General features: G+C 36.8%; 1 protein-coding gene across 1 annotated transcript; it reads left to right on the forward strand.

The window, feature by feature from the left end:
- Positions 1-2,490: 2,490 nt before the first annotated feature.
- On the forward strand, positions 2,491-10,655 carry TDRD15 (tudor domain containing 15). Its single transcript, XM_026652764.1, has 4 exons — positions 2,491-2,502; positions 3,047-4,660; positions 4,718-9,436; positions 10,551-10,655. Exons 1-4 carry the CDS (start codon positions 2,491-2,493, stop codon positions 10,653-10,655), a joined length of 6,450 nt encoding a protein of 2,149 aa, XP_026508549.1.
- Positions 10,656-12,756: the final 2,101 nt, after the last annotated feature.

A 12,756-nucleotide genomic window follows, 5' to 3' on the forward strand; every position in this document is an offset into this window, starting at 1 on the left:
AAAATTGGAAGTCAAATCCTACTGAGGAAAATAGAAAGGACCATAAACTCTGGCAAGTCAAGTGTACAAATGTAATTAGGCAGGCCAAAAGGCGCACAAACTAACAGCCAAATTTTTTAAAGTACTTTGGAAGCAGGAAGCCTGCCAAACAATCAGTAGGGCCACTTGACAATCAAGGTGCTAAAGTAGCACTCAAGGAAGACAAGGCCATTGCACAGAAGCTAAATGAATTCTTTGTATTAGTCTTCACTGTAGAGGATGTGAGGGAGATTCCCACACCAGAGCCATTCTTTTTAGGTGATAAATCTGAGGAACTGTCCCACATTGAGGTGTTGAATAGAGATTTTGGAACAAATAGATAAATTAAACAGTAATAAGTCACTCGGACCAGATGGTATTATCCCAAGAGTTCTGAAGTAACTCAGATGTGAAATTGCAGAGCTACTAACTGAAATGTAACCTATCACTTAAATCAGTCTTTCTACTAGATGGCTGGAAAATAGCTAACGTTGATTTTTTAAATAAGAGACTCCACAGGTGATCCTGTTAATTACAGGCCAATAAGCCTAAATTTAGTATCAGACAAATTAGCTGAAACTACAGTAAATAATAGAATTATTAGACATATAGATGAACATGCTATGTTGAGAAAGAGTCAATATAGCTTTTGTAAAAGGAACTCACGCTTCACCAATCTTTTGAAATTTTTTGAGCGGGTCAGCAAGTATGTGGACAAGGATGATCCAGTGGACATAGTGTGCTTGGACTTTTAGAAAGCCTTTAACAAGATCCTTCACCAAAGGCTCATAAGCAAAGTAAGCAGGCATGGGATGAGAGGGAAGGGCCTCTTGTGGATCAGTAAGGCTGGGTTAAAGGGTAGGAAACAAAAGGTAGGAAATAAATCAGTTTTCACAATGGAGAGAGGTAAATAAGGCAGCCCCCCAAGAATCTATACTGGGTCCAGTGCTGTTCAACATACTCATAAATGAACTGGAAAAAGGGGTCAATAGTGAGGTGGCAAAGTTCGCAAATGATACAAAATTACTCAAGATAGTTAAGATAAAAGCTTACTGTGAAGGGATCTTACAAAATTGGGTGAGTGGGCAACAAAATGGCAGATGAAGTTTGGTGTTGTTAAATTCAAAGTAATGTACATTGGAAAGCATAATCCCAAGTATACATACAAAATGACATGGTCTAAATTATCTGTTACAGTACCACTCAAGAAAGAGATCTTGGAGTCATTGTGGTAGTTCTCTGAAAACATCTTCTCCAAGTCAAGCAGCAGTCAGTAAAGCTAGCACAATGTTAGGAACTATTAGAAAAGGGATAGCTAAGATGAAAAAAAAATCATAATGCCATTATAAAAATCTATGGTGTACACAACTCTCAGTCAAACCGTGGAACTCGTTGCCAGGGGATGCTGTGAAAGCCAAAAAAGTATAACTGGGTTCAAAAAAGAATTAAATAAGTTCATGGAAGATAAGTCCATTAATGGCTTTAGTCAGGATGGTCTGGGATGGAACCCCATGCTTGGGAGTCCCTAAACCTCAAAAGCTGGGACTGGATGAGAGGATTGATCACTCAATAATTGCCCTGTTCTGTTCATGCCTTCTCAAGTATCTGGCCCTGTCCACTGTTAGCAGACAGGATACTGGGCCAGATGAATCACTGATATTGGGCATTCTTGTGTTCTTATGTTACCTTCCTCCATAAGAACTAGAAATACATATTTTTTAAAAATGTAAAGCTTAGTTTCTGAGAAACTAAGCCTCTGCTTGACAGGGATTGATTCCTACCAGCTTGCTCTTGGACAATGGGCAAATGTGTTTGACAATCTGACTATCGTTAATTATTAACCGGAATATCATATTTAGTCTATAGGCGTGTGATGGTGGTGGTGTGAAACTGCAGGGGCATGATACTGATTCAAAGAATGTGAAGTCAGACCAGTTGCATTACTTTTGAATAAAGCTCTAGTCAATCTGAACCTCGGAGACTTGGTTAAATGTAGGTCAGGGCATTTTGTTTAAAAATGATGTGAAAATATTTAATTTTTTTATAAAATCCACTGTTATGTTATGGAGTACTACAAGTAAGTACAGTAAAAGAGGCATTCAACATATAATTAACATAAAACCTTTTTTTTCTTTGGTAGAACTGTGACTTCCAATTATTTCTCCAAAAAGACATGGGAAGTACATTATAAAGAATATCACATCTGCAGCTATACTAAAAGTTGTAATTCCATCAAAAGAGGTAAGCACTACTGCACAGGACCACAGATTGATCCTCCTGAAGGAGAAGGAGGAAAGGGATGGGGGGAGAGAGAGAGAGAGATGTGTGTCTTGGGGAAATAAAAATCCCTCAAATAAAACTAGTAGCAAGAAGTGGAAGGGGGGGCATACTTTAGTGTAAATAACAAAAAAGTTGTTCAAACAGAGCACTGAATTTTTGTGATTTGTCTTCTCGATAGAGTCAAACCTTCAGATGAGCTGTCAGGTGTGTGGGGTTCAGCTCCTGAGTACCACTGTTAAAGCTCTGGAATGTCTCCAGACTACCTGCACAGTGAAAGGCAGTCCAGTTGTAGAATTAGCAGAGATAACACAAATGACAGAGAAACGTCACTTCCACTTCTTGTTTTGTGCAGAAATACTGAGCCTCCTGTGTTCTTGTTTTGCAAATGTGTCTGTTATAAAATGAATAGAGATGAGGAATTTTTGTCTCTTTGAGGACCACTCTGCATTGCTCCATGTAAGGTGATAAAGCAAGTCAAAAAGCACAATAGTAAGTCCAGGACGCCCTCTTTGTCTGTGAGGAACACATGCAGACAACATCTGAGGGAGAATTGTGCCAAATGTACCTTGAGAAATGGAAAAATTAGAATTAAAATCAGTAAACGTTTATTGTACTTATTTATTTTGTGCAAAATGCACCGTTAAAGATATACTGAATACAAATTGCTTTAAGAAATTATATACTGTTAATGTAAAAAGAGTGAATTGAAAACTGGATGATTATCAGAACTGATCTTTTTATTTTGTAGACAATGGATTCTTTGTCTCCATCACCAAAATTTTTAGACATGGATCTGAAGGTAACTCACATAAAGTGCCATCCAAAGGAAGTGCTCGTGACATTTCAGGGGAAATATAATACAGAATACGACTTTGATTACCACATATTGCAAAAAGAAATACAGCATGTATCCAAAGTAAAGGACGGTATTGGCATTGGCAAGTTTTGTTTGGTGGAGGACATAAATGGAGAATGGCATAGAGGAAGAGTGCTGGAAAAGAGAGAGGAAATCTATGACGTGTTTCTCATAGACATTGGGAAAGTACTAATAGTTAACGAAATAAATGTTTCTTCTGCATGTGGTGAATGGTTCCAGCTGCCTCCAAAGGTGGTGTGTGGTGTTTTTGCAAACATACTTCCAGTTGGGGAAAAATGGGGTCCAAAAGCTCTAAATTATTTTTCTTCACTAATAGGATTACAGATTAAAGGTCACGTGCAAGCCATTTTACCATACCAATTGTTTCTCCTGGAAGTACCGAAAGTCACTAGCGATGTTCTTGAACTGCAATTAGGCAAACTTGTTGATAGAGATTCGTTTCGTCTTATTGTAGAAATGTTAAAGGAATTACCCCAAGAGCTCCTTTGCAAACAAATGCCAGAATTGCTGCAACAGAAATATACAAGGCCAGAGTCATCCTCTTTCAGCAATGCTGAAAATCTACCAGCGTTTCAGCCAATTCTGGATAGATTCCTGCCTTCTTTATCTGTCGGCAGTATAGAGAAGGTAAAAATAAATGTTGCAATCAGTCCAAGCAAATTTTATTGCCAGATGCTAAAATGGCAGAAAGGGCTAGAAGACTTGACCACAACAATGACTTTGCATTATGAAGCTGTCAGTAGGGAAAATGTTCCATCTTGTGATAGTTTTGGAGCTCTCTGTGCTGCAAAAAGACAAAAAGGACAGTGGCACCGGGGAGTGATACAGCAGCTCCTGTCTGATGACCAAGTAAAGGTCTGGTTCATGGATTTTGGCAACAGTGAAGCTGTGCCTTCCAATCGTGTTCTGAAACTTCAACCAGAATTCACTTCCTTACCAATGATTTCATTTCAGTGTGCACTGTCATGTTTCAGTGATCAGAGTGAAGCTGTAAACAGAAATTCTCAACTAAAAGAATTTAAACAGGCATTGTTAGGACAAACTGCTGTGTATGCCAGCATTGATTTGTTCAATGCCAATGAATGTTTGTATTATGTTACATTACATAGTCAAGAATCTGAAGTTAATGCTGAATATCCACAACAGGTGAATGAAGTAGTTCAAGCATGTTCCCTAGTTTCTAGTACAAATGTCACTAATATACTTGGAGACATCAAAGCTTATGAAGAGATCTGTGTTTCAGTTGAGAGTTTGATTGGAAACACAGAACAAATGGGAATCTGCTTAATTGAAAAGGACCCTTCTTTATCAGTCTATTGCAAAACAGTCGAAATGAAAATAGATGCCGTTCATGTTGCTTTTGTCGAATATGTGTTGAATCCATCAAACTTCTGGATTCAAACTAATGACTATAACAATGAGTTTCAAACCTTGATGAAAAATATTGCAGATGTGTATAATAGATATGGAGTTTATGATAAGATTGTTGAAAACCCAAAGCCTGGGTTACTCTGCTGTGCCCGGTATAGCAAAGACATGGAGTACTATCGAGGACTTATCACTGAAGTGGAAGGTGTAAACATTACCGTTTATTTTTTGGATTTTGGAAATACAGATACCGTACCCGTTCATGATGTGAAACCTTTGCTTCCAGAGTTTTGTAAATTACCAGCACTTGCCATGCATTGTGCACTTGCTCATGCATTTCCCATTGAGGATGTATGGGTTAAAAAAGAAACAGATTTCTTTAAAAAGGTTGTATTTGACAAACAGCTCTTGCTTTATGTCATTGCAAAGCAAAATGACAAGTACATTGTTAATGCACAATTTATGGATGGCTTGGAACAAATGGATGTTGTCACGCTTATGGTTCAGGCTGGATATGCTGAGTACTGGGAAGTGCAACAGGATTCTCTTTTGAACTTTATGAAAAATTCTAAAGGCCTAAATTCAAAAAACAAAAACAAAAAATATATAAATACACAAGGTACATATGTTATGCCTAAAAGTAAAGTATCAGCAACTAGAAATATCTGTCAAAAGAAACAGTTATTCAACACTTTTTCTGTGGCAAGAGAATCTCTTGAATCTTTTCCAAATTGGGAAAGTACTCTTTCCAGAAAGCATTATATAATATCTGGGAGAAGTGACCATATGAGCTCTTATAAAGAGTTAATGTTTAAACCAGGAGCAGTTCTTGATGTCATATGTTCTCATATTATTTCTCCATCCCATTTTTTTTGTCAGTTGCAAAGCAAATTATCAGAACTAATGAATTTAATGGAGCAAATTCAGAGTTATTATGAAGTGCATAGCAATCCCTATAAAACTGGCCAGATTCCCTGTGTTGCAAAACATTCCAAGGATGGAAAGTGGTACAGAGCAGCTTTTCTGAAACAAGTATCCAGAAATGAAGTTGATGTGATATTTGTAGACTATGGTAATCAGGAAAGAGTTTTACGTAAAGATCTTCAAGCTATTCTTCCAGATTTTTTAACTTTGGAAAGTCAAGCTTTTACATGTAGTCTTAAGAATGTAAATGAACCCTCACAATTTTACCGATTCATTTGGACTAAAGAGGCATGTAAGGATTTTGGAGACTTAATTTCTGCTTCCAGTGGGCTATTGACTTGCATCATTTATGCTCTAATTCTCATAAGGCCTAACTGCTTGTGTAATTTAGTTGATTTACAGTCTCCATTTATTGGTACACAGCAGTTTCTCATAGAGCATGGCCATGGCCAGTCCCAATTTTTTGGATTCACAAAAGCATTTAAACCATCAGTTTTTCTGTATAGTTTTTGCTACTCATCTTTTAATATAAAAATTGGAAGTGAAGAGGAGGTATATATAACACATATATACAGCCCTGCAAAATTTTATTGCCAGCTTAATCGTAACACTGAAATTATACACAAATTGATGAAGAAGATTGCAGAGATTAGTAACATACCAAACAGTTCAGAATATGACCCGAGCAAAATACGATTATGCATAGCCAAATATTTTGAAGATAGTCTCTTTTACAGAGCTTTGGCATCTTCCACGGGATCATCATCCTATTTACTAGCCTATTTTGTGGACTTTGGGAATAAACAGCTGGTAGTGAGAGACAAACTGATGCCTATTCCAGATCATGCCACAGATTTATTATTGACGCCCATGCAAGCCATTAAATGTTATCTGTCAGATCTTAGAGAGAGAGAAATTCCAGTAGAAGTCAATAAATGGTTTGAGGAGAATTTCATGGGTAAACCATTGAAGGCAGTAGTAGTATCCAGAGAATCAGATGGCCAGATTGGTGTGGAGCTGTATGATGGACATATCCAGATAAATCAGAAAATTCTACAATTATTGTCTGAGAATGGGAAAAAATACACAGAGGAATTGGAGCATATGAAAAGTTGTACAGAGCAGTCTGTTGAAAATAGTAAGGAGGTACACAAAGTAAAACCTGATGAAGGTAATAAAACAAAAGATAAAAATATTGAGAGAATTGCCTTGAAAACTGAAATAAAACCTCAAGTACATGATATATCTTTTCAGACTGGTGTTCAAGAGGATTTTGAAGATAAAGAACAAACTGTGCTTGTTCCACAAAAATTGTGCAATATGCCCTTTATACTACCAACATTCCATGGCAATAAAGAGCCAGTTTGTAAAAATGTTATGAATATACCTTTGGAACACAGAGAGAAAAATGCAGATGGAATATTTACTCCTGAATCTCTACTTTGCCCTGTTTTCAATTTGCAGGAAATACCTGCAGATATTATGACTGAATCTTGCACCAACAAACTAAATGATACAGGTCAACAAGAAGGTAGGGTAAATAGACCCAAATATATCAATCTTCCTCCACGTAACATTGAGCTGAATTCTCAGTTAGCAGGTTACATTTCCAATATAAATAGCCCATCTAGTTTCTATATTCAGCTCGCAGAGGATGAAAACATAATCATTCAACTTGCAGAAGAACTAAATGAAGGAAAAATAAATGTAGACCATGAAAATTACCTGAATGAACTTGTGGCAGGGGATCTTGTTTTAGCAGAATATGTAATTGATTGTTTCTTATATAGAGCAGTTATTAAAACAGTTAGATCAGGAAAATCCTATGAGGTAGAATTCATTGACTATGGTAATGCAGCAGTTGTGAGTCCATCAAAAATCTACAAAATTCAAGGAAAGTTCTTAACTTTGCCAAGGTTCAGTATCCATTGTTTCCTTAGTAGAGTAAAAAGTACTCATCCTGATGGAAGCTGGAGCAGCAATGTTATGTTCTACTTTTCCAGAAAAGTAAATAATAAACAAATTACTTGTGTATTTTTGCAACAACATGAACAACAGTGGGAGGTAGATATAATTTGTGATGGAAAGTCTGTGGTTAATGAGTTAATGCAGAGACATGACAGCTCAGGATTACAGAACACACCAATGCTAAATATGGAAACTAATACAGAACAAGACATTCCAGTCACAAATGCAGATCCTGAAGATGAGGAACTAAGGAAGAACTCTAGAGGTCATAACAAATACGAGGCTGTTGAGACTAGAAACACCTCTGAAATTCTCTCTAAAATCCCTAACCAAGATCTAAATCCTGGACAACTAGAAATGGCAGAAATAATTCATATTTCAAAATGTGGAAATTTCCACGTAAAATTAATGAGAAATGTGCAAACATTTTTGGATTTAAATGTAATGGTTGCCAAAGAAGCAAAGAGAAACCGTTTGATTGCAGTAGAAAATATTCAAGAAGGATTGGAATGCTTGACAAAATCTAAAAACACCTTGAAGTGGTACCGATCAAAAGTGATGAAGCTTGTTAGTGAGGAGAAAATGTTAGTTTTCTTCATGGATCGTGGTAGACGTGAAATGGTATCCTTGCGTAATACAAAAATGCTCAGTAATGAGATCAAGTGTATTCCTAAACAAGCCATATTATGTAAATGGATTTGGATTCAAAATTCAGGTAAAATGTCATGTGACTATGCGATAAAGAAAATTGCACATCGTGAAATAAAGCTCCTGTTTCAGAGCTACTTGGAATCTTCTTGTCTCTGGGAAGTAGATATCTTAGTAGATGGGATTCTACTTTTGGAATATTTGAATCAGATCTCTGGGCAAGACAAGATCAACAAACCTGATTGTACAGAAAGTGCAAATAATTTGGCTTCTAAGACATCTGTACTGTCTTTTAGAATAAATTCAGTTACATGGGCGCTACTCCAAACTGGTAATCAATACCCTGGATTTGCAACTACAGTTACTGATCCTTCAAACTTCTGTATTCAATTAGAAGACTTATTTGACACTATGAAAACCTTGTTTATGCTACTTTCTGACCTTCCAGGCAATTTGCCAACTTTGCCACAAGACCTTGTGACTCCTGGTGCAAGTTGTTTGATCAAGTTTGGGTTGGACGCACAGTGGAACAGGGTAGAAGTTTCTGAAATTTCAAATCAGTCTGTTGTTCTTATGTTTATTGATTATGGCTTTCCTGCATATATTCCCTACTCAGATATTGATAAACTGAAAGTTGTTCCAGAAGAACTTATTTGTTTACCACGATTATCTTACTCCTGCTCCTTATCTGGTGTGATTCCTGCTAAAGGGGAACACTGGAGTGATGAAGCTAAGCTCTTGTTTCAGGAATTTCTAGGTAAACAAGGCCTGATTTTCCAGTTTAAGCAGTATGGTTCTGGAATGAAACTAGAGGTAGATGTTCTGTGTGAGCGGAGTAATGTAGCAGATATCTTGGTTGCAGCTCATCATGCTATCTACTGTAAAAGTACATGCTGCCTCCTTGGACTTGACAATACAAAACCAATTGAACCATGTTCACAACTTCAAAGTGAAGCACAGCAATCACGTTTTCTGCAAATTTCTGAACCAAAACATAGCTGTACTGAAAGCAGTTTCTTGACAGGTAAAAAAGAGAATGCACAGCAGCAAACACGAGATCTGCAACATGGAAATGCCCGTGGTATAGTTTCAAGAAGAAATTCTACCACTAAACCACCTTCTAGAAAACGACCCAGGAAGAAACCAAGTTCATATAGTAATGTCAAAAATACTGCAAAAGATGAACTTAAGTGTGACAAAAAATTATTTATGCGATTTTCGGATGGTAAGAAATGTAACATCATTTCCACAGAAAGTCTTACTGAAAATCTGCCTCCAGAAGCAGTGAATGAGACATGTGACTCTGCTGACATGAACACCAGAATGAGGGAAATGAAGATTAGTAAAGAGGTGGCATCATAAGAATATGTGAATAGTAAGTAGGCTTCAGTGTTAAAAGTACTTTTTTCAGGACAGTAATAGAGATTGAACTTTTACCTCAGCTCTGTAATATATGTTTGCAAGAGTTACGTTTATTTACATAATAGGTTTTACTTCCCTTTGATGCCAATGCAAATTGTGGCCTTTATTTCTGTTTTTATATACCCAGGAAGGCTTATCACAAAGAGGCACGAAACCAAATTATTTTTGTAATGAAGGAAAGGTACCTAATTTTAGTGCCTAACACCTTCTTATTTCTAGAACAAGGATCAGAAAATATGAGCCTGAACCAACACATTAAACTCAATGGAAAGATTTCCATTGACTTCTCCTGGTTTGGGATGAGGTCTTAAGAGCTAGATGGTGCCATTTAGGGAGAAGCTTGAGTTGGGGACAGAGTGGCTTTGCACCATGCCATGGGGTTCTGCCTACTCAAAGTAGGGACCAGAATTTTGCCTGGCCCTTATGGTGTGTGTGTGTGTGTGTGTGTGTGTGTGTGTGTGTGGCAAATTCCATATTCCCACTTCTCTACACACTGCGTGCACACAAGGGCAGATGGAATCTAGCCCTATTACTATCTTTGATGTATTGGAATGGATATTAGAAGTTTTAGATTTTTTCTTCCATGGGGAAAAGGGGACAGTGTCGGAAAATGATTGTTTTGTAATATCACTTCTCGTGTAAGGATGCTAAAAACTCTTTACAAATGGACATTTCCAATAATATAACTATGGTAAAAATGTTTTTTTCTTTGTTTTGGGTTTTTTTTATTAACACCTCATACCTCCAGAATGGTTGCAGAAACTTTGCTCAAACGTCCCTAAAAAATTTACATTTGGAAGGAGACCCAGCATGAAGAACTTTAGGCCAAAAGTGTAAATCTTCTCACTGTTATGAGTGTGTGAAAATGATAGATTAGAATGGAAAATGTGTTTCATCTTTAATAGACATTTCAAGTAGTGCAGCTGCTGTATTACACACATGTAAGATTTAAGAAATGTATGTTAAATATGGACTGGATATTATGGGACATACATAACTTCCCCCCCGCCCCCAAATGTAAATACCGAAATTATAGATTTTCTAGATACAAATTGGATTGGATAATGTCCTGCCACCTGGGGAAAATAAAGGATATGAAAGCTTCTCATTACATCAACTGGAATTTAACTTCTCTTGTTGCCATTGGTAAACTATTCAAAATAGGTCTAAAATACTTTTAAAATGCTAAAATCCATTTCAGTACTCAGATTAAACTCAGTATTCTATTAATATCAAAGTAAAAACATAAGTTGAAATTCATCATTGTTAATTTGTGTGTAGCATGATGAAATATCAATAGTATTACATGGGATCTGATAAAATAATTTGCATCTGCTTGTGAATATCTTAAAAATCATTTTCCTCATAGTTAAAGTAACTTACATTTTATCATTCCTTTATATTCATAGGTAATTTTGAATTATGTGCATTTGTTTGCAAAGTTGGAAGGATAAGGACATATTTATTTTGATCTTTTTTGTTTGTGTTGGGTTTTTTGTTTTGTTAAGTAAAGCTGAACAGGACCTGTCCACATTTACAGCTGTTAATTATGGTAGGCTACTGGATTTTTTTTGCAGTATTAGAATATTGTTAATGTGGCCACATTTTTCAATTTATTTGTAAGTAATTCTAATACAGTGTCAACCAAATACTATGAAGTGTAGCATAGAAATGACAACCATTGTAAAACAGCAGTTCCAAATGTGTATTAATTTCAACCAAATGTTCTAGAAATGGAAAGTTTGTAAATTTAATTTAAAAGATTGCTAAATGTCTTTAGTAAAATTTCAAACATGGAAAAGTGTTTATTATTTAATACCGGGGGTGGGGGGGAACCTCCTTTAAGTCCAAGTCTAGATTATAACCATTTTAGGGTTTATACCATACCTAAGTGTGTTGGACCATGCTTTGGCATTGCATACTCTTGTGCAGCTCTCATTAATTTTTCTCTTTTATCCCAGCTACAGTAGAATTTGTGCTGTGTGTATTGGAAGGGAGAAAATAAAACATTTTAATTTAACTTAATCAACTTTGTTTTTATGTATTTGTATTTGAAAAGAATTGACATACTTTTAAGCCTGAAAATCCTAAAGAATATTTTTTCCATTGGCTTTTAACCAAACTTGATACTGAATATAACTGAAGCTTATGTTTCATTAAACTTGATCATAAGAAAGTTTTTTTTTTATTGCTAATCATTTGAGTGTATATTTTTAATTTGTATTGTGACAGACCCAGACCAGTGGGGTACAGGAGTCTGGTAGAGGGCAAATATACTGGTCACTGGATGAGTAGTTTTCTGTTCCCTGAGTGACCAGAGCAGGGGCTGCACTAGAGTAATCAGGAACCTACTAGAATCAGTTATGCCAGGCAGGCTAATTAGGACACCTGGAGCCAATTAAGAAGAAACTGCTAGAATCAATTAAGGCAGGCTAATCAGGGCACCTGGGCTTTAAAAAGGAGCTCATTTCAGTTTGTGGTGCGAGTGTGAGGAGCTGGGCGCAAGAGGCGCAAGGAGCTGAGAGTGAGAGGGTGTGCTGCTGGAGGACTGAGGAGCACAAGCGTTATCAGACACCAAGAGGAAGGTCCTGTGGTGAGAATAAGGAAGGTGTTTGGAGGAGGCCATGGGGAAGTAGCCCAGGGAGTTGTAGCTGTCATGCCGCTGTTAAAGGAGGCACTATAGACAGCTGCAGTCCACAGGGCCCTGGGCTGGAACCCAGAGTAGAGGGTGGGCCCGGGTTCCCCCCAAACCTCCCAATTAACCTGGACTGTGGGTTCTTCCAGAGGGGAAGGCCTCTGGGCTGTTCCCCAACCCACATAGTGAATCTCTGCGGCAAGAAAATCCGCCAATAAGCGCAGGACCCACCAAGATAGAGGAGGAACTTTGTCACAGTATATATTGCCTAGTATTGCTTATACAATATAATTGTTTAATTTTCTATTGATGATATATACATATTACAGCAAAATGGTTGTATTATGTTGGAAAAAACATAGTATGCTCAAATATTTTATACATGCATATATTAATACAGCTTGTGTTTACTCTCATTCTGTCATACACATAGTAAATCTCCAGAGTTTTGATGTGTTGGATATGGCAAGCCATGGCTAAATTATTTTGAATAATTAACTTTGTTTTGAGGTTCACTTAGGTTTAAGTGGTTGGTAAATGTGAAAAAGGATAAGTACCAACATTTCAAATCTGGTTAGAATTATGCATTTATTTTCTGAAAACTTTTTTCAGTATA

Source organism: Terrapene carolina, unplaced genomic scaffold (genome assembly GCF_002925995.2).
Source record: "Terrapene carolina triunguis isolate 2854851 unplaced genomic scaffold, T_m_triunguis-2.0 Scaffold42, whole genome shotgun sequence".
Lineage (NCBI taxonomy): Eukaryota > Metazoa > Chordata > Testudines > Emydidae > Terrapene > Terrapene triunguis.